The sequence below is a fragment of the Diorhabda sublineata genome, chromosome 10 (assembly GCF_026230105.1).
Source record: "Diorhabda sublineata isolate icDioSubl1.1 chromosome 10, icDioSubl1.1, whole genome shotgun sequence".
Taxonomy (NCBI): domain Eukaryota; kingdom Metazoa; phylum Arthropoda; class Insecta; order Coleoptera; family Chrysomelidae; genus Diorhabda; species Diorhabda sublineata.
Window position 1 is genome coordinate 12,567,877 of NC_079483.1, and position 23,337 is coordinate 12,591,213.

General features: G+C 31.8%; 1 protein-coding gene across 3 annotated transcripts; it reads right to left on the bottom strand.

The window, feature by feature from the left end:
* Positions 1 to 1,108: 1,108 nt before the first annotated feature.
* Positions 1,109 to 22,237, bottom strand: LOC130449615 (protein singed wings 2). Of its 3 annotated transcripts, none has more exons than XM_056787554.1 (9): positions 15,264 to 15,417; positions 15,020 to 15,208; positions 13,254 to 13,533; positions 11,482 to 11,635; positions 10,033 to 10,175; positions 6,471 to 6,806; positions 5,218 to 5,337; positions 3,458 to 3,550; positions 1,109 to 1,381 (listed from the first exon to the last, which is right to left on the bottom strand). In XM_056787554.1, the coding sequence occupies exons 2-9, from the start codon at positions 15,043 to 15,045 to the stop codon at positions 1,196 to 1,198; spliced, it is 1,338 nt and encodes a 445-aa protein (XP_056643532.1). In that variant the 5' UTR covers positions 15,046 to 15,208; positions 15,264 to 15,417; the 3' UTR covers positions 1,109 to 1,195. The 3 variants fall into 3 exon arrangements, with proteins under 3 accessions (XP_056643532.1, XP_056643531.1, XP_056643534.1); XM_056787556.1 differs by lacking the exon at positions 15,264 to 15,417 and adding an exon at positions 22,011 to 22,237 and having other exon boundaries at positions 1,111 to 1,381; XM_056787553.1 differs by having other exon boundaries at positions 15,020 to 15,393.
* Positions 22,238 to 23,337: the final 1,100 nt, after the last annotated feature.

A 23,337-nucleotide genomic window follows, 5' to 3' on the forward strand; every position in this document is an offset into this window, starting at 1 on the left:
GAGTCCATGCTGAGATTTGAGTGAAAATTACAGAAACGGATGTGTATACCAAGTTTGGCAATAAAATTCCAAAAGTTTAGCTCGAAAACTGGTCGCCTGCATAAGTCCATGTACATCTGCATAGGGGGGTTATTGCATGTTTATTTCTAAATAAATTTTCCAGTAGTGTCGTGAAAATGTATGGTTCACATCGTAATCCAATTATAGTGAGTGTAGACACTAAAATACTACCACGCCCGCTTATTACATTTCACCGGAGCCTACTATTCGTAAATTGTCTGAAGAGTTGAATATCAAAAAGAAACTGTCCACAAAATTCAAACATGCTCTAGGTTTGCGAAAACCAATCTGCAAGGACTTGTTATGCCGCGTGAGTCGGAAGATTACTGGAGAAAAGTCATGGAAATTCAAGGAAAGGAAATGTAAACAAAGCTGGCAGTGATTATAAATGGCCAGGAAACGTACGACAAAAGTGAAGATGTATAAGTCTGATGGCACTGTTAATCGTTATTTGCGGTTTTCACGCATCGTTTATCGTGAATATATTATTTTCAATCAACTAGTGACGAAACAGTTCTATTATACTTTCCTGTAGCGGCCGATGACACGCTTTTTCAGAGTACAGCTAAAACTTGTAGACATGCTGGATCTTATACGAAGACAACACAACAGCAAATGTCATGGAAATTGTTTTAGATTTTAAATGGTAGAGATGACGTTAACTGCCACCATACTTTCTCGCCATGTGCTGGAAAATACTTTGTGATTCCTGTAATTCCATTTATTCTGCGCATCTACTTTCATTATGTATTATACTGAATTGCTTGCAATGCCTGAACTTATGCATTTATATATTTATAAAAGAGACTTTTTGATGAAAAATAGACAATTCTCTTTGTATTTGGTTGGTATGTGAATATAATCTAGTATTTAGAGACTAGTATTTGGTTTTTAGTTATGATTATTTCATACATCTCAATGTTCGGTGCTTTGAGGGAGGCTCAACAGCAACACAATCAGAAAGTTATGCATCTTGCAGAAAATATTCACTCAATATGTCGTTATTAATAATAATCATATGTGATAATTATAAATATAAAAAAAAACATAATGGACAGAGAAAAAAGTTTATTGGAAGACAAAGATTCTTAATTCGCCATTTGCGGCAGTTTTTTAAATACTAAATCACACTCAACTAAGGTATCTTCGAGACTATCCAAGGAAGTTTGCCGGATTTCTTGAAGTGATAATAATCATATGCAAGCTTTCCCAATATAAATATAATTAGACTAGCTAGGACGGCATTTAATAAATCCAAACCTTCCTGTAGGGAGAAGTCTGTCGATGCTATACATACTGAACTTCTTGATAAATTGTTAATCTAAAAAGAATAAAATACAATAAGTTCAATTACTTTTATGAAAAATTATAAATACAGATATATAAAATAACTTAGATACGTTCACGCAACCGTATACCTAATAAATATTATGATCAGTGGATCAAATAAATATAGGATTTTGTTGCAAAAATATCGGGTCTACCTTCATATTTTCGCATTGTTGTTATTCTTTATGATCCGATATATGATTTTCTTGGAGGTAGACATTATTTGATCGAATGAAATGTTATCTGCAGTGCTTCTATTTCCTAAAAAAATTCTGGTAATAAGTTTACTTTCAGCCCATTCATTTTTTCTGTTTCTTGTCGATACCGTGTCTTTTCAGCAGGAAAGAGTTAACAGTCGCAGGAGGCTAAGTTGAATCTGTAGGTAGGCTGGCTAAGTTGTACAAGTTCCACACCAGGTTCGATAAAAAAGCTGGTGCATTGTCGTAGTGATACAACCAATCACCACTTGTTTAAAGCTGAGGCTGTTCTGACTGTGCAAAGTAATCCGGGTGATTTAGAATGCTTCAACTAGAAAACTGTAGCTATGTTTTTCTATTTTTTTTTTTGATAATTACCGTGACATCAATAATTCATCACTGTTGATAATATAGTTACTTTTTTCAATATTTCTTTCAAAACTTTATGTTAATTCTTTATATCCATTTTTTATAGAAACAGATACGTTGAAAAAACATGTCATTCACGAAATAATAGTTCCAGTAGGTAGATGTGCAATTCACCAAATACGTGAAAATATACTGGTAATATCCATTCCACACAGAAGGTGCTTGAAAGTTTTGATACGAAGATAGATCAAGACTTTTGGCATAAATCTCGTAATTCGATGCAATAAAATTATAAATTCCTCTTCTATCCTCATTATGTTATAAGCGGTTTATTGTATACAGTTCAGAAGCGGTAATTTAAGAAAACTCAAGAGTAGACCACTGTCCTCTTTGTTGTAAATTCATTCTTCATTCATTTGACTGTTGTTACCTAACTAAAAATGTTTGCGAAAAAAATTATTGATACCAAAGCTTGAAAAGTGGTTAATATCGATTTAGGGTGTGTTTTATTACTTATTCGCAATTATGCCCGACAATATAACTCCAATGTTTTGCAGGGTAACTATTGCAAGAGAAGATCGGTGTGCATCTAGTTATGTATGTCGAAATCAATCCATATCAGTCTTAGATACCCGAACTTATTTTCGAATAACGTATTGTTACTGTCGAAGACACATAGTTTCGAGGGAGAAGACCTTTTGGCAAAGAAGTCGTTCCATACCAACAAGGAACTGAAATGTTTTCGTCCCCAACATTAATTCTCTCCAAAATGCAAATCTAATTTTATGAACGACACTGCTAGGTACCATTCCAGGAGAAGAGTACAAAATGCGTTACACATTTTAAAATATTAAATGATTACTGATTACTGACATGAGCCCTACTAAGCACATGTGGGATTTGCTGGGACAAGCAATATAAAACAGAAATAATCTCCTATGACCCTGTAGGAACTCACACTCGCGGCCCAAAAAGAACAGAACATTAACTCAATGGATACCATTAACAGATTTATTGCTTCGGTGTATATTTTGTTTGTATTTCATTTTATATTTCAGTCAAATTTTATGTCAGACAATTATAGATATAGTACTAGATTAAATAATATATTATACGCTTCTTGATTTTTAATAATAGTGTCTTAATTTGACAAACATAAGGGGGCCCAAAAATTTTAGCGATGTGTGTATGTATGCTGTAACATGGCTTCACAGACACGACTACGTTTGTTGAAAATTGGAGTTTGGGAAGGCTAGTGATTTTCAATAAGTTTGATATTAATTTAAATCTACATAACTAACTGTTGGATGAATGAGAAATGTAAAAATAAATTTCATCATAGTTAATTTCCATAAAGTACAACTTCAATCAAAACAACACCATACGTGTAAATATAGATATTTTATTTGTATTATGGGCATTTAAGAAAAAATTAATACAAGAAAATTACACAATAGTAATAAAGAGTATTTTATACTTGTAGTATACTTTGATAAACTTACAGGCTTCAATGAATTCTCATCTCCTCTGATATATGAGCATTTTACATCTTCTAAATCACGTATTTGTATGGAATATTTTTGCAGAACAAGTTCCTAAAAAAATTGCAAATAAGTTCATTTTTTAATGCTAAATGTGAAAGTGAGATAGAATAGAAAAATTTGTCTAAATCTAAATAATTAACAGAAACCCAAATAACCAATTCACTATCTGCTCAAAATCATTTACACTTCCATGTCATTTTTGGGAATTTGATGGAAAATGAAGAGTTATCTTGAGCCAAGTTCTGATCTTGAAAACCAATGGCGTCAATTGGGATATTAAAATAGATTCAGACAAAACTCGAACAGCTAATAATTTGTATAATTCTCTCGGGGTTTTCATTGTGTGAAATAGGAGTTTTCTGGACTTTTTGTCTGGATATCTCTACAAGAAACTAGAAACTAGCCATCATGGAAATGATTATTAGGCTCCACAAGAAAGTTCCTGATATTCCTTGTCCTGCACTTTCTCCGTCAGGAATTCATCTATGGAAAGTCAAAAAACTGATAATAAAATCAAGGTTCACAAGAGAGAGAAGGAGAAAGAGGTACATTGTGTTCTTTGTGGATACAATGAGGACATGTGAGGGAATGTTGGGTTTGGCCCCGATGTAGGAAATATACAGAATGATGGTCTCCAGAACATTATGAAACGTAAAAAAGAGAACGAAGGAGGAATAAATGCCTGACAAACTAACAAATGTTTCTTCGCAGAATGCGGAGGATGGATACAATTGCGGCTGGAATATTCCCTATCGTCGGCCACTTGGCTTGTCAACCGATTCAACTGGTTACAGGGAAACCGCAGAAAACCTGCAACACCGACGATTTGAGTTTCACTAAATAAAACAGAGTATTTATACCTGGCAAATTATCTATATTTCCAAAAGTGGAGATCTACTGATGTTGGTATACGTGAAAATAACGTGCAAATAACGAATGATGACTGCAAACGTAAAAATCAAAGAAACTAGAGCTCATTGAGTAGTTTCGTATTTAAAGTCGTAATCTGTGTACTTGAAAACATAAGCATTCCAAGATATATCCTTATATTTTATCCATTTAAACTAATATGTCTAATACCCTCATACTCTTACTATACAGTCCCTGGCCAAATTATTAGACACTGTATGAATGGTTTCCAAATGGAGAAGCATTCACTTTCATGTAAGATGGAGCTCCCTGCCACACTGCTCGATCTATCATAATATCCCTCTGTTGAATATGGGTAATAATCCCGATATGAATCCGATTGAAAATGTTTGGGAGCTAATGAAAAGATAAGTAGCTAAGGTTGTGACTACCAACAAAACTCAGCTTCTAGAAAAGATTTTTCATGTGTGGAATCATCATCCTGCAATACAGGAAACAGCATGCCGCGCAGAATCAAAGCTTTGATAGCGGCTAAAGTGGCTCAACTAAATATTGACTTTTACTTATATTATTTTCACTTTTCTGTAAAATTTAATAAACATTTGATTTTCTGAATTAATGTTGTTTTATTTATGTTAAATTAATTGGTCAGATAAATATAAAAATAAAAAATGCAATTTAAAATAATTAAATGGTATAATGCATCTAATAATTTGGCCAGGGACTATAGTTGTTTAAGTGAAATCGTTTTTGCATTGTCCGAAACACACATGACTGGCACGTATCATAAATTGATGGCCATGAAACTAGTTTCGTTTGGTGGTCAAAGTATTAATGATAATACATACCTGAAAGACAGGTGTGAACGCGCAATCACATTTCCATGGATTTCCGCCAAGGAACAATGTTACTCCCGAAGGCATATTTGGATTTTTCATTAAAGCATTATCCAAAGCATAAGAAGGCAGCTGAAACCAAAAACTAAAATAAATTATAATATGAAGTTACTGAAAGAACTTCTATTCACAAACTTGATTGTATATTGATAAATACTACATAATATTTTAACAAATGATTGTTATCCAAGTACACCAAGCAATCGACAATGCTTTTGCAAGACTATTAAGAATGAGTTGGTACTGTCCTCATTGTACTCATTTCTGGTACTGGGATCAACGTGAGCTTGCAAGTATTTACTATTAATTGCATTCACGCAGTGTGAGGTAAATTTCTAGTGAATTGGAACAAAGTCATTGCCAGCTAGATTATAACTGTTTTTCTAGTGAGAATCTGGCAAAACTGAACAACAAATTGTACTAATTGTTAATAGATATAATAAATATCAAAATGTTATTGTCAAACAATTGAACAAAGTACTTCACTAGAACGATTTAGTTCGATTCCGAGGATGTAAAGCTATGATTTAGATTTGTTTACTACTCTTATCGGTCTTAACATGAAAAACGATTGGTTTGATGAATTTATCCTCTAAAAAATATACTGTCCTTTTTAGAATAAGATTTATAGCATCAATTTATTTCTACTTAATTCTTTGTCCAAATTCTCGATACTAAATTTTCAATTATACAGTGACCTTCGTAAAACAGTAAATTTTCAATTCTAACGTTAACTTGGACCTCATAAGTAAGTGACCGATTTAGTTGGTGCCGCTGCAAACCATTTTATTTCTCCTCTTATATCAGTATAGTTCTTTCAATATCAATTGCAGAAGACAGTTATGCGAGGAACTCATACCAAATTAAGAAATGAAAACTAATGTTTACCCACGTATAAAATTCGGTAAACATTTAACAAATCGTCAGTCCACGTAGACTCATCATCTCCACTGTTTACGAATGAAAATATCGAATCGTAAACATAACTGTAGTTTGCTGCAATGTACTTTAATCAATGAATTCGATTTACATTACCACCGAAAATATATTGCCTCTACCTATAGATAAGAAATTTCAATATTTTGATAACTGGAGATTATTTCGCATTAGTTCGACAAAAAGTTTCTTCCCAACCTCTAAGTAGATGAATTTTTGGAAAAATACACGCGTTTTTTGTATAGGTGTCACTATTAAAATTTTCTTACCTCCCTCAATTTATTCCCTCTTATAGAAAATATCCTAAAATGAGAGATCCAGTACGATCCCTCCAAATAAGATATACTCTCAATGCTGTTATTGTCCATATACAAATCCCACACATGTCCGTAATAAGGATTTGTTGTTAGACTCTTTATATTATCAATATTATTGTTTTCTAGATGGAGTATTCTTGTATAAGCAGGCAGCTGCACAGGTAAATCGCTAAAATTTCTTCCAGAACAATTCACCATAATAATCGGGTACTGAATGTTAGAGTTTGGATCAATAAATATTCTCTCTAAAGAGCACATACATGTTGGTGTACAAGTTTTTTCCATATCCTGCAATAAAAAGAACGATATATCTTTGGAAAAGATGATAACTACAGCCAATACAAGTGACCACTCTGTATTCACTATATAAATGCAAATAACTTACTCGTATGAACATATTTTTCGAAATAGTGCACCTTGTATATATAATTTACAAACATACCAAGGCGTCAAAATATCACCAGAATATAATATCTAATTCATAGAATGATTCAATGATATCTTTCAAAAAACATTTTTTAAAGGAGTTTGTCTTTTATGTACCTTCTATCTATAATTGGTAATACTCCATTAATTACAATTGTATCATTTACCTGTATCATTTAAGATCAACGGGAAATAGAAAAATACTATTTTACTTGTAAAATAAGGATCTACATTTATTTTTGCCATATCGTTTTACAAAATTAAAATCTGTGGTCATGATCATCTTAATTAATTTTTGTGCTAGTGTTTCTTTCGAAGGATCGAACGTATTCTTCGTTGTTAGTAACGAATACTACACTAGCATTATGATGTATTGCAATTTGTCGAATGGATTTTCTACAAAAACTTTCCGAATCTTTTAAAGATTTATCAGCATTGGTAACGGTGTTTGGTCAGTCAGTATCAGGGCGATATTTATTCGATTTATTCGAAACCAATTCATTTGAAAATTTTACAATCCTCACTGCTGCTTTGGTGTTTTGATTGCGATTTGTGTACTTCTAATTGAAAAATTGTGTGAAGATTAGATCTTAATATGAAATTCGAGAAAAAATGTGCAAGGGAGAGCAACTACTTCTAGATACCATTATTAAAATGAATCTGATTCGGAGGTAGTGATTATTGAAGAGTGTGATATAAACGAAAGTAAATAACCACAAACATCAAGTTTAAGGTATAGAAAAGAAAAGTAAAAAGTCATTTTTGAAAATGTAAAAAAAGGATAAAGAATTAGAATGAATTTTTTGTCAGCCAATGAGGTTCCAATATGAGGGTTGTCTGAAAATTTTCGTACCTCAACCTGAAGATGTCAGCACTTATCAATGGAAGTTGCTACTTAAGTCTGGAATATACAAATAGAAACAAATATTTATAATTAAATATGGTTTTATGGTTTTTAAATATTCATGGACGGCAAGTGACCCATAAAATCGATGTTTTGACTGTTCAAAAACGTTTTCGTTTGAACTGATGATTCGGCTTCTGCGTCTGGTTTCCCTGATTTTTTCGAAAACTTATAGCAAATAATTGGAACAAATGAAACAGGCGAACATTTGCTTCCCGCGCGAACAATTTTTGTTGAATTGTCTTGAAAAACAAGCCTAGACACTTTGAATGAATGAATGAATGTATGTGAAATAGCTTGTAAGATAGTGAAGAGCACTACGTGGGCACCTACTTTAATTGTTTTTACTGGATATTGAGATAGAATATATATTTTATTTTGGGGTACAGAATTTAGTACTTTAATTTTTTACCGTACTAATTCACTAAGCGCTTTGTCATCCTTGTCAACCGAATACTTTCTCATTTTAACTTCGTGCCTCTCGTACGTTTCTCGATATTCACTCCTGTATTTGCCAAACTGTACAGTCGATTGTCACAATCTCATAGGCGTGTTTTGAACCACTGCGATTGCCTTTTTTCAGCATTTCTTTGCACCAATCGACAAGAGCTTTTATTTGAGCGATTGTCAAATTATGCGGTATCCAACGCCAACAAATCTTTTTTACAGCCAAATAATCCTGCAATAATGACTATATGCGAGTGGAACTAATGTCCAAGTATTCCTCAACCTTACGGTAAGTCACATGAAGATTTTTCTATATCAGTTTCCGCACAGCATCGATGTTTTATGGCACAACAGCTGATTTTGGACGACATTGTATTCATCCTGTATCGAAGTTCAACCACGATTGAATTTATATAACCAATAGTCAAAGCGATTTGATCGGCACACTGTTATTGGCTTAATCCATGCCGAAGGTCTTAGAAAATCATCAGACGAAAATGTTTGCGATTTAATTACATTTTGTTACCAATTTTCAAGTATCTGTGAACAACCAAAGCCGCACTCGTATAACAACACGTTCTGAGAACGTTTACCATTAAAAAAGTTAGTATTGGAATAAGTTTTCTATAGATGAAACCTGAACCCATCACTACAAACAATTGAGACAGTGGACTGCTCCGAAAAAGGCAAAGATGGCTTCATCGATGGGAAAAGGTATGGCGACTGTTTTTGGGATAGTCACGATATTGACCCCATCGAAAATTTTTACGAAAATAAAAGGAGGAAAGTATTACGCATCATTTCTGGTGCTTTTTCATCAGGTTAGCGGACCTTCTCACATTTTGGTGATATACACGGATAAAATTCAAGATTTTCTCTTCGTATTGGTTAATTACCCTCTGTTTGCTCCATATTTGGCCCTCAGCGACTTCATCTGTTTTATAACCTTTACTTTTCACTATTAGGAAAGAGATTTTCATTAAACGTGACGTTATTTCATATGTTAGCGCTAATTTTGATGAGAAAGGCGGCTAGTTTATTTAAGATTCTTGTTTCTTTGTTAGGTGTGGAACTTTTCAGTCATCTCTCGTAGTCATGACAACGAATTTAAGTCCAAAAACTTTATCCAGCTCTCCATTCTATTATTATTAATGAGTAAGCATTATGTGAATTGGAAATTTTTTGTTGTGTATATGAGACGTCATCGAAAAAACGGATACATTTAAAAACATTTGGATTGAGGGCTTTCGTTCCTTGTAAAGTTTCACAAAAATCCAATCAGTAGAAATGCAAATACTGGGAAAAAGAATGAAATTTCGGTTCATCTAACTCTAGAATTTATTACCATTGCAATCGTACGCGAAAAATGCATCGGAATAAAAAATTGATGAAGTGATGATCCAATATCGTCGAAACCAACAAGATACTGGAAATTAGTGTACCTGAGAAAATTAGTTTTATATATAGGCAAAATAGAACATATCTATCTGGTTTCGTAATTGATCAGAAATCAACTATCGGTATTGATGATACCGAAAATAATAATAAATGACAGAAAAGACAGATCATGAGACCTAAAGCTCTTGAGATGAATCGGTTGATTTAACTAGAAACGAAACGAAACGTTTCTGGATCTGGATCTGGATCGCAAATATTTTAGATAAACTACAAGAAGGTTTAAATAATGTGTTTGTTATTATGTGAAATGTTTATTTCTACTCTATGAGAATTGCTTACCTTTTTGAATTGAGCTATTAACAAAACACTTTTTTTACTATACAATTTATCTTTACATGTTGTTTTGATAAGGTCACGGGCTACACCAGTTGTGTTCAAGTGAAGTGCCCATTTTACGTCTTTTGAACAGTTCCAGTGATTGTCTGAAAAATATTCATTTGAGATTACACAATCAAAATCAATAAATTTTATCAGAAATAAATTTTGGAATTTATTATTTCTTTAATATTTTCCTTCGAGTTTGAATGTTGAACAAAAGCGTGCAAGGGTAGAAGCATCGCGTTCGATCTGTGCTCGATTTGAAAACGATGTAGACTTCTTAAACCGAATTGTTACTATGGAGGAGACTTGGGTATATTTGAACGATCCAGAAACAACAACAATCAACAAGTTTCGTGTCCAAAAATATGCTGGAAAAGTTCTTGCTTCAGTTTTTTGGGATTGCCACGGAGGAATCATGATTTATTTTTTGGATAAGGGTAGAACAATAACTGGATATTACTATTCGAAATTACTGACCACTCTACGGGAAAAAATTAAAGAGAAAAGACGCGGAGAGCTATCCAAAAGTGTTTTGTTTTTACAGGACAACACCCCTGCACACAAATCTCATGTTGCCATGCAAAAAATCGTGATTTCCGATTTGAATTTCTACACCCCCTTATTCACCAGATTTGGCTCTGATCGATTATCATCTCTTTCTTCAACTAAAAAAAGTATAAAAGGTCGTGAATTTTCTTCCAAGGAGGAGGTAATATTGGCAACAAACCTACTTCAGAAATCTTCACTTTTAGCATGTTTTGTGATACATTTATTTTATTACTCCTCCTAATGTCTCTAATTATTTAAGTTTCCTCATATTTTTTGTGCAAAGTAACTTAATTTGATTTATTGAAATCCAAATATCGAGTAATCGATTTTAATGTGAATTGTGGATTTTATAATGAATAAGTTACTCAAAGTCTACAAAACCCTGACATCTAACTAAAATCAACTTCCAACTATTGTATGTATTGAATTAGCTTCTTTTTTCCTTATTTATTGAATAAAAGCTCATGAAACTCATCCGTGTTTCATTCACTTCCGATGGTAGTATTTTCTCAAAATGTTTTCCAAGTGTATTGAATGACTTTTGTATATAAAAGATCTTCTATATACTCGTACATCTTGTGAAAAGAATTATATCTTCTTAATTAATGTCAAATTTTATTGATGTAACTAATACTCTACTTTTGGGGTGAATGATTTTGTGCAACTTTCAAATGAGTCACCTCCAGTTTTGCAAATTTGATTTTCAACTTTTAACAAATCTATTACGAAACTTACTAGAAACTGTAATAGGTTACAAAATACATGTAATAATGATATTGATATCAACTATGAAAGTTAGTATAAGGTTTATTTCTCAGTTTACTTACAAAAAGGCTGATTATTGGAGAATAAACTTACTTTCTATATATAATTCATTTAAGTTGCCGGTATGAAATTCATTACTAAGCTCCGACAATAAGTTTTGCTCCAGATTTAGAACTTCTAGATATGGAAAAAACAATACGAAATCTTGTGATATTCGTTCTATTCCAAGATTTCTCAGTACCAATACCTGAAACATAATTACCATACATACAATATAAGATTTATATATACTGATTCAATTGATTTTTTAAAGCGAAGACATACTCTGTTCACCGCAACAAAATGAGTAAGTACTTTTTTAAAAAATCATAAAAAACGCCCTGGAAAATAAAAATTTTTTAAAATCTGCATAGAAATGGTCTTTAGGAATGATTTCAATAAAAGATAACAAAGTATAGTGTTAGCAGAAATGTGAGGGAAAGATGGTCGTAGGAAATATTATCCAATAATTAGCTGACGTTAGTGATAGAAAAGATAAAATTGATTGTCGTGTATGCTAACGTACCATATGATTATCGAAATTATCGAAAAATGATTTATATACAATTATATGTACAACTTATTAGCAAGTGAATGAACATAGTAATAACATACGGTGTGGACATTCTTACTGCTTTCAAAATCATTCATCAACTCTATACATCAATCGTCAACATTTTAAGGTATTACTAAGTCCATTTAATTTTCATGAAAATGAACTTCAGCTTCACTCAATAGCGACTTCTATAACTGAACATTGAAATGCATAAGACCATTCATAGTTGTCGTTTGACGTCGCTGTTTGCTGTTGGTGACTTTCAACATAAACGAATTTTAGCTTTTCCCGTTTGCCGTTAGTACCAACTCTCGTAGGAATAGAAAAGAGTCAATCACATCCGTATGCGTTTGTCACGTGATTTTGCCTGATGCTCCCAATAAAAAAAACTGTGTCATTTTCCATAATACCATCCATAAATACCGAATTACAAACAAAAACACAAAAATATCACCAAAGCAAAAAGCAGTACACAAGTACAAAGAAAATAAAAAATTTTAAGGTTAACGGCAGAAACGTGAAATTTAAGAAAAAATTCAATCTTGGTGCTTCAAAAGACGTCTATAAGATCGTGACAGAAGAATCATGGATCAATGCATATGAAGCCGCAACTAAACAACAATCGACCTTAGGGATCTTTCAAAGCGAGTTGTTCTAACACGAAATATTTCAAAGCAAATGGTAACCTGTTTTTCTTATAACTGGAAATGTCACCAACATTCCATTGGACAACGTAAAACAGTCTGTATGAATGGTACTCCAACATTTGTTCACCAGAAGTGTTGCTAAAATGAAGGAAACCAATCGTAGAAGTCGAATCATTCTCCGCCACAATAATGCACAAGCTCTCGCAAAACAGTTCAAAATCGAATTGATGGGTCATTCCCCGTACAATTTTTGTTTGGGACTCAACGATTTCTTCATGTTCCCGCAGATCAAAAATAAATTGTGAGGTCAACCAAGTATTAAAAAAAACGGTCCCGGAAATTGTTCACCGTACCAAGTGCGGTTTTGTAATAGGTTGGAACAAACCTATTGTAAAGTATATAATTTTAAACAGAAAATTTCTATTTGTAATCTGAAATTAAATTAGAAATTAATTAGAGTTTTTCTAATTAACCGATACTAGAAGTTGTATTTATTAACGGTTTTAGGCAAAATTTTAAGATGAGTCAGAAAATTGTATATCAACATAAAATATTTCTCTTGCCCGAATGTCAACTGACTTTAAAATTATTATCAAATTACAATTTTTTGTTTTGTATCTTACCTTTATAGAGTTATTTTTTTTGGGAGGTGAAATCGTTGAAATTTCACCATTTTCGATAAATAAATATTCGAGGTGGGGATATTTCTCTAAAATAAAATCAAAATCCAATGTATTCGACGTCATATCAAATAATTTGAGTTGCTTGATATATTTGGCATTTCCACCAAAATCTACAATGTTTCCAAAACACTTCAACTCATCCAATAATATTCTACAATTGTTATTGTATTTCGCTGTTCTTGCAGTTACGAAAACGAGTTGGATTATGAGATACAGATAACTGGAAGAGAAAATGAAGATGATTTTAAGTTATGAACATATTTCAATTTTTTCAAAATATCACTTAGCACCCCGCGTTCATTAATTAGTTTATATTAACATTCTTCAAATGTACGCGAACCGAGGCAAGACAGTTGTACTTTTAATATTACTATTACAAAAGAAAATTTGATAAAAGTTTTGTCGAATTTTTTTAAGTGTCCTGTGCACTGTTTGTAACTTACTAATTTAGAGGCGACATTTTCATAAATCTTTGTTCAGACATTTTCCACTTCGTTGAAAATGAAAAATTGATTGAGTGAATTCCAATAAATAAACTGATTTTCAGTCATTATATGGGGTAATGTATAGCATAAATTTCATTTTGAAGTGTCGAGTTCGGCATAGATATAAAATACTTGTCGAATTATTCGTACATCCAAACATTGATCAGTTGACAAAATATCGTTTTAAGATAAATGATATTTTCAGGGTTAGGATAATACTCAAATTTCGGTAAATTTATTAATAAATTGAACCATCAATCTCGACAAAAATATAAAAGGATTTACTTATCTATAAAAGAATTAATGTTGATTTTATCAATAGATTATTTGATCTATAAACATGTCGAATAGATAATTGAATATCTGGTCCTTATAATTAGAATAAATAGGAAATGCAAATAATATCCTTTCATATAGAGTGGATGGAAAAATCCAATAATAAGCATTATGTAACTGTTTGTAGAATTCTGGGTTTTTTAAATTCAATAGAATAGAATAGAAAATTATGAAAAAATAAAACACGAAGTATCAGTTTTTAACCAGCAAATTTTTCATTCGGAAGATCAATATTCGACATTTGAACATTAATAAATGCAACTGCTCATGATAAAGTACATTCTAAACGAATGTATCGATAAATATTGATTCTCTTCCATATAATCGTTCACAGCGCTGATATTTTTTTCATTACATATTATTGGACATATGCTATTGTGTGATTTAATGAGTATATTGTATGGAATTTATGCACAGTTGATTGAATGGCTTTCTGAACATAAAAAATTTAGTACAATTGTTCAAGCGACATTTTATTTATGAAGATTCTGCTGATCAATGTCAATATGTGAGCTAAGCATGACTGTTGGTTTTCTAGCTCTTTCATGGGCTCTATTGAAACTGTCAAAACTTTAACTACTTAGACACAAAATTAGGACTTGTTATCAAATGTTTTTCTGTAATAATATGGTGCGCCGTTGCCTCACTTTTAAGTTTATTGTTTAAATTTTTTCTATAATTCACCTGTCTCAACATCCACATGCAGTAAGTGTATTGATCTCAATGGAAAAAACGTTATAGTCATAGTTACGACCAATAAGAGATATTTGTTTTTTTTTTCTATCTCAGAACTTAAGTGTTGGTACCATATTAAATAATCATTGTTAATTAAGAAAATTACATTAAATGTTAATAAATATTATATATCTTGAAAGTATTACTTACCAACTGAAGATGTATTTTAATTCCATAGCCCACAATCACTTGCAGTTAGATCGTCAAAACATTTTAATATATTACTACTATTGTTCCTTGGTACTAAATCATTTATCACCATTTTATTGCCAATTTTATAATTAGTACTTCGAGAATAACATTCTGTTGTAGCCAGCAAACACTTTATGAGAGATGAGTCTGCAATATTTGGGAGTAAATATTGAATATTGTAATTTACCTTTTTATTACGTACAATTAAACGATACTAAATGGCCGTGTTAAATATAGGTATTTATCTATAATATTTTCATGTTTAACATTTATTAAGAGATAAGAGTGAATTTATCGTATTTACTAATGGATTGCTTGAGAAAATATAAATTTCCATTTTATCACTACCTCCAACATTCTATTTATAATATTTGCATAATATACGATTGGTTTTCGAAATCTTGAAATAAACAATAATAGTGTAACGAATCAAAATGAATATATGCAAAATCTGTAAAAAATGTCAAAATATTTGCTTGAATCCAAGAAATGATGATTATAACTAATTGATAATTTGTAATGTTTTTCTTATTTCCTAATTTATTTGAACTGTTTTCAAACGGTAGGGTAAATTTATACACACTGATTTTTACCCACATAATTTATTTAAATACTAACAATAGACTTAACCAACTTATACAGTAATTAATTATTCAGTAATATTCAACTAACTCATATAATTTATTTAAAGTCACCGGTGACTATTCTATTTCGGTCCCTTCATTATGACTTTTTATTATAAACTATCTCTCGTTGTTGAACAATCAAAATGAACAATGAACAATGGAAAATAAATAAATGAAGTCTCCTAGAAATTAGATCTTAAAAAATAATGTAAATATCTCGCCGCCGTTTATAAAAAAGCTTATCAAAGACTCCTCCGCATCCGCCAAATTTTAGAGTTCCACCATAACCGGGCAGAACCGGCTTCACGGTCCATGTCATGGACGAGTTTGTAACAATATGATACTGTGAAAACAATATTTTATGAGCTCGCGTAAATATTGATGCTCTAGATTGAAAACTAATCTATATAAAGATTCAGCAACATCAGTAAACCATGAAATAGCAAAATAATATACATTTATCTATGGAAATACTTGAAACAATCAGATAAAAGTAGAAGTTCGGGTTGAAGTGTTTCTTTGGGGTTTCATTTGAGTGCGTGTGTGCGATTTCTATCATTTTCTAATGAATAGAGAAATTGAATAGAGAGAAAAATATATTATAGCATAGGTGAATGAAATAGGAGCAAAAATAAGAGTACTGTTTCGTCTATTTGACTGATTGATAAGTTTCTCAAGTTACAGGGAATCCGCAGGGAATCTTCAGCTCCAACGCCAATGTGATTTTTAGTTGATATGAAATATACCAAACTTTTTAAAATGCGTCCTATGTCTGCTAGCTCACGCACTTAGTCGACGATCTTCCAGTACCACTTACTTACTTACCTACTGTTGGGCAGTAGGCTCTCATCCAGAGAAGAATCTATTTCAGCTTTTATATTGGTGGGATTACGGTCTTCCAAATATAAGTATGGTGTCACATAACGATGTACAATTTTTTCTTTATTTACAAATGTACTGAAAACGTTCAGTATTGATGTCTACCAAACAAATACTAAACAACGTGACGTCTTCAAACTTGAAACATATGCTCTATACATTGCGTACTTTTCCATACAGTGACATTTTTCAAGAAACTACCGCCATCTCTAGGTCAGGCCACTTCCTTTTTGGCCCATCTTCATATAGTAGTGAGAAATGTAATTACTTGGAGGTGATCTTGTTGTCACTGAATAATTTAATAATGGAAAATTTTCACAGCATCAGTTTCACTACTCAATTGTCAGATATAGTATTTTATATACTTTGAATACAAAAATAGAAAATAACAAACACTAAATACAACCAAAAAACAAACATCTAAAAGTCTTAAAAGCAGACAAATCAAATAAAACATGTATTATTACACAGTATTATACCGATAAGGTTATAAGTAAATACTTAAAAAATGAGAGAATTAGAAAAAATTAAGCAGAATATAATTAGACTATTTATCTCAACTGCAAATGTAAATAAGTGAAAACATGAAAAACAAGGATTTATTCTCCATAATTATTGAGCTCAATTAATTGATTTCTCTATTCAGTGAGGTTCTTAGAAAGCTTGTTTGTGAATATTTTAAAAAAAGACAATGAGAGTATCAAAAATGTTTCAGAGTACTATATTAAATTTTATAATAAACCGTTTGCAATATTTCACATTTTCAAGTCAGCAAGATGCTACTTTGTTACAATTACATTTTGAGTTACATTTCGATAAAACTACCATCAGTCTATGAAGATGACAACTTGGTGTTCAGTATGAATATCACCAACGGTTCCAGAAATTCCAACGTAGATAATGATATTGTTTTATATGAAAAACACATAATTCCATTCTCCCGACTCCTAGTAAAAATATTTTTTCTTACGTAGATAAAAAGTTAAGATATGTTTTTTTCCAATCGAAAAATATCAATATCTTCGACGTGAGCCTATTGTAACTGAAAATAATGTTATCAACGTCAATCACCAGATTCCATCCCGATTTCTGCAACAAGAATTGAGAGAAAGAAGAAGGAGGAGGATTTCAAGCTGCAGTACCTTTTGTTTGTAGAATATTACATCACAAAATGCTTAATTTTCATGTTACTGTGATACCCGCTCCTTTTGGGTTTCTCATTGGTGAGGTATGTGGTGTGATGTTGAAAATGAAATAATCTTTGATTATACACAGGGGAATGATACTGAAAAGTACATCGATTATCAAAGAGATTCAATAATACCAGTAGAATTTAATGAATCTTACTTTCTTCTAACCAACAACTTTTTTAACAATTTATCGATATAGCGAAAATACTATTTTATTCCACTCACAATCGACGAGTGAAACTGTTCATAATCGAATTACATAATCAAATACAACTTTGGAATTCCAAGGGACGAAATTTCACGAGCTGAGCTTGAATATCAAAATATAAGCAAGAAAAGTTCAAAGTCTTGAAGATGATAATCATTTTTTGAAGTGTGTTTCGAAGTGTTGGGGAGAAAAAATTAAAACAATTTAGTAGTGATTTTTGGACTAAATATCCCTCAACCGATGAAGTTTGAATGCTGTGCTGATCTGGATAGTATATTGTAAGCTCTTATCACTGCCCACGTAATAAAAGACATCTATGGGGTGTTTTTTTGGCAATTACGGTCAAAATCCTTTAATTAACAAAAATCGGATAGAAAACTAAGTGTGCAGTGATTGAATCAGACATTTTTATCAATCAGTCTTCGAAGCAAAAACTATCAAATGCAAATCTGGTGTTAGATTAATTGATTGATTTATCGTGTACCTCACAGAAACGACACAAGCTGTCGAGAACTTTCCCAATTTTCTTCAGAGTATAGTTCACAAGACAATATCTAGTAAGTATATCAATAACTCTTCATCCCTCATCTCTGCTTACTGAAAGGGCCTTTTGAGACCATTCTCTTGACTGTATTTTAATTTCAGAAATATAGTGGTAGATCCAGGTTTCATCAAATTAGACTTATTTTGCTGTTGTCAAGAAAGCATGGAAAATGTTCATTCGAATGCCCTATTGGCCCTAGGTGAGCAAACAACCAATTCGGTAAACTTTTTCGAAGATATCGCTGGTTGTCGTAGTACACAGTGCTTAATCCTCGATTCATTCGAGTAGGCTTATTGCCTTTGAACAATTTTCACTGACATCGCAATGCTCATTTTTTTTTACTTTCTGAAAAATCTCCACAATTACCCAGAAAACAAACAGAGCATCCAAAAATGCTGAAATTGTAGTCCGCAAATATATTTCCCATCTTATATTAATAAGTGCTGAAATCTTAATATTGAGATCGCAAAATTTTCAAACAACTCTCCTATGTGTTGCATGAAATGAAATGAAGCAAAGTGGAATTTGTATCGTCTACCCAATATCTGTCAACTTAACCAATTTTTTGTAGCATTAATTGATAATTCTCAAAAATGGAATTTAGCCACACCTTGTTTTCTTTTTTTGTGGGAGAGCGTAGTAAAACTATATTACCTCTTATATATATATACCTAAATATCCACCTAATTCTATTAGGCTTTACTCAAAAAAAACGGACCTAATATTTTGTAGATTCTTCTGACTCTATCAACGTAAGGAAAATTGAAAGAAACTTATTTGTCATAAATCCCATGCCATTAAATCGAAATACAGTTTGGCTAATATTTTTGCAACAAGGCCGACGCAAGTGCATTATCGTGATGCTTCAAATCTCTTTTTGAAAGAATGTGATCGTTTTTTTTAAGTTTGTTCTCAAAATGTGTCAGAAAATTGATAAAATTAGTCTGTTATCGTTTTTCATTCTTCTAAATAATCAATCAAAATGTAATTGATGGCATCTCAAAAATTCTGTAGTCATGGCTTTATTGGCCAGAAAACTGGTCTTTCTTCTTGCGAAGCAAGTTCCTCAGATGAAGTGCATTGTTTTTAACTTAATTTTTGTATATAGGATATAATGGTGTACTCAATTTTTTTTGTGACATCAAAGGAGAAATTTGTATAGTTTAAATAGCTACTTCATTAGCTATTACACGATTTTATTAGCAATATTTGAAGTAGTAAATAACGTTCACCATCATCTGTGTCCATCTATTAAAATAAGGGAATTATTCACAAATCATTCTATGGGATATATTTCTGTGAGATTCTGACAAAAAGGTCGCAGAAACTAACAATTCATTTACTGTAGAGGCTTTTTAGTCAAGCTCTCGTGTTTGATTTAATAACAGTAATAAAATTGAATCTTAAAACACCAGCTTCCCACTCTACAATCAAAGTAGAGGCAATCGAACCGTTCGAATAGTTTCCAATTAAAGTTCCTTTTTTCATGATCCATTGAAAGGAAGCAACTTCAAAACAGTTTTGTGCGCTAAACGACTTCCCAGTTTCCACTTGAATGGAAAATAATTGCCAATCAATATTAACTGCATTCGCTTCTGAATATACTTCATCAATCTATATTTTCTTCAACTTGCTATACGCAATTTTATAATTGAAAATAAGAGTGATAACTAATTTCAGATAATTTTGAGCGTGGTAAATTATAAATTTCAAGATTCCACTTGTTTTTGAAGAGCAACCAAAAATATAAACATATAAAGATTACTTCATTTGTCACTTTTAAAATTTAGAAGTTTACCTGTATCAACGTGCTCCATATTTATTTGAAAAATAAGACAAATTCATCATTCTACAAGACAATCATGCTTTCTTAAGTATATTAATTCCTCTTATTTACTAGACATAAGCTTAAATTTGAGATTATCATCTGTTTTGTAGAACACCATTGTGAAATTTCAGGTTAAATCTTTTTCATTTCTTTTAGAATAGAATATTATATTGTAGCGGGTACACAGCCACACGCCAGCATTAAATTATGAATTTTATTCACTACGATACACTAGGATTCAATTAATTGCGCAATGTATCGAAAATTTGATCCTTTAAAAATAAATTCCAATCGATTCATGAAGATATTCGCATATCTCAATCCTTTCCACAAGTCTAATGAATTTTATTCGATATCTAAGAAATGAGTCTCACATGCGGTTCACTGCTGTAATATATGCCAAAAAAAACTTGTGTTTCAAATGTTTCTTCGATTTTCACGTTGCATATTCTAGATAAATGTGTTCTTTTGGATATCAACAAAGCTTATATTCGAAATGTTTCTTTGATTTTGATGTTGCATTCATTCTAAGCAAATGTGCTTTCAAAAATTAATTATTGATCTATTATTTTTCCATTTAAAGATATGTGACAACATCTAATTCCAACACCAAGTATACCCCCGTATTGCATAAAATATACTCAATAACATCCCATATCACTTGCACTGAAATGTCGCAAAATCCATGGTATCCGGCGTGGCCAGAAATATTTTTTGATATATCTGATAATATCGATCCCCCATGGTCGTATTGAATTTAATTTTGTTAGCAAAATGGGAAATAAGGTTGATCACCCATGGCAGTTTACGTGTTAAGTGAACTTTTCGATGAAAAAGATAGGAAAAAATTCTCCTACATATATTGTAACATGTAATGTGGTATAGCAATAAAAAGTAGACAACTACACTATAAGGGATGTAAATGACTTCTACTAGGCGAGAACAATTCCACACGTGAGCAACAGCGATAGCTCACAAAGTTCGAGACTGGTAAATATACGTATAATGTCTATGAATATAGTTTTATCTAACATGAAATATACATAGACATTAAAACAAACCATATTCTAGTTTTCAGGCGATGCTCACAGTTTCTGTTTCATCTTCTCTGTTCTTATGCGGCGGATAAGTCTCTCTCTGCTTACTTTTGTAGTATATATAGAAGTTGCTATTTCAGATAACTAAGTTATCTTAATGTTAGTGGAAAACTCCGAACTTTTCTTTTTACAATATTCCGAATTTTCCTATCGAAATTTGGTACATATTTTATTCGAAGTTTGCCGCTTCTTTACTAAAAGAAATTGATAAAAAAAAATGAAACTGTTATTAATTTGATGAGAGAAAATTTTAATTTACGGCAGATATTTCGAATAGTGAGGTTACCGGCTGCTTGTCAACTGTTCTTTCATCTTGAAGGATAAAATTATAAAAAGAATCATAAAACTAGCACACCATGAGATAATTGTAGAAATTTTACACTTTCTTATGCCAAAATTGGTGCATTCTTTCATTCAATAGTAGAATTAAAATAGCAGAAATAGCTGTTGAGAGTTAAAGTAATAAAGTAATCGCACTACAAAAATTGACTATCTTCCCTTTTCCAATCATTGCAATGGCTCCATCAGTCTCGTATTATGATAACTCCATAAAATAGTAAGAAAAAATTATACTCACCTGGTAGCAATCAGTGACTTCGAGCATGTTTAAACATTAAACATTAAACACAAGTTATCATTCAACACAGACACCAAAACATTGTTCTTCTCAAATCCTTCGAGAAAATTATGGACTTATCGACAAATACTTTCAACTTAAACCAAAATAAAGCAGATTGTGAGATGCTCGTTTATTTTAAAATATCCTTGAACTACGTTTCACAAATTATCGATTGGATGAATGTCGTGAAATCCCTAATTTTGTTGATAATAGCCAGAGGCTCATATTATTAGTTTATTATTTTCGACCGCAAGCACCGCCCCTAGACAATTAAAGCTGAGAGCGATATACAAAAATGTTTAATAAAAATAAATTTTTCACTTATCGCTCCATCAACCGCAGAGTTAAGTGCAGTGAGAATCTACTACAAATAAAATGTATATTATTTTTCTGTTTACTTTAGTATTCTATAATTTTCTGTACTGAGAATACACTTCCTAAAATATACTGGATGATTCTACTTGTTGAACATGAAAAGAATAATTGTATCTCATTAGTTTCCATAGCATTTCGTTTTAACTCTTCAAACATCGGTTACTTATCTGTAATAATCTTTGAACAGATAGCTGGGAATCCCAAACTTATAGCACAGGTAAGTAGTTATGATGCCCAAATTATTCTTCAATATTATATTTTATCAAAGATATATGATACCTAGGAATTGTACACAACTCCTTGGAAATGTATAAAATATCGTTACGAACAAGTCGACGACATGGATCGTGTAGCTGGTCCTGTTCGGTTATAATGGAACTCTAAAATTTGGCGAAAGCGGAACTCGTTTGAAGTTTGTTTTTATATGTTTTTATCATAGGGGCAAATTGTTTACATAGTTATTTCAAACTAATTTTTAGGAAAGTCTTGTTACTTATTTGTTCTTGTTTATTTACAGTCGCATATCGCAGACAAGTGCACAGAGAGGAGGATGATTCAAGGTGTAACCGAAAACCAGACTTCACCTCGTCAGGGCTATCCTTATCATGGTCATGACGCACTTATCTCTAGAAATCGAACACACAACGAATTACTACGTGGCCCTATTCTATTGAGCTTTAATTGCTTGTTTTCAAACTTGAAGGAAAACATCTATTATGGGGATACAGAAAATTATAATTTTTAGAAAGAGATTAAATATCTACGTCGTTCAAAAATCATCAATTTATTCAACACTCTTCGAAATATGGGGATATTTTTAAAGGAAAATGAATGTCGTAGTGCCGTAGTGGCGTTAAAAAAAAATTCTCGAGTATATGTTGAAATGAAAGAAATGATTAATAACGAGAGA

Excerpts from the sequence above, each read along its gene's own strand:
- LOC130449615 (XM_056787554.1), bottom strand. The coding sequence starts at position 15,045 with ATGGAATTAAAATACATCTTCAGTTG. Across the intron at positions 13,534-15,019 it reads TTAAAATACATCTTCAGTTG|TTATCTGTATCTCATAATCC; the intron begins GTAAGTAATACT and ends TTTCTCTTCCAG. Across the intron at positions 11,636-13,253 it reads AAAAAAATAACTCTATAAAG|GTATTGGTACTGAGAAATCT; the intron begins GTAAGATACAAA and ends ATTATGTTTCAG.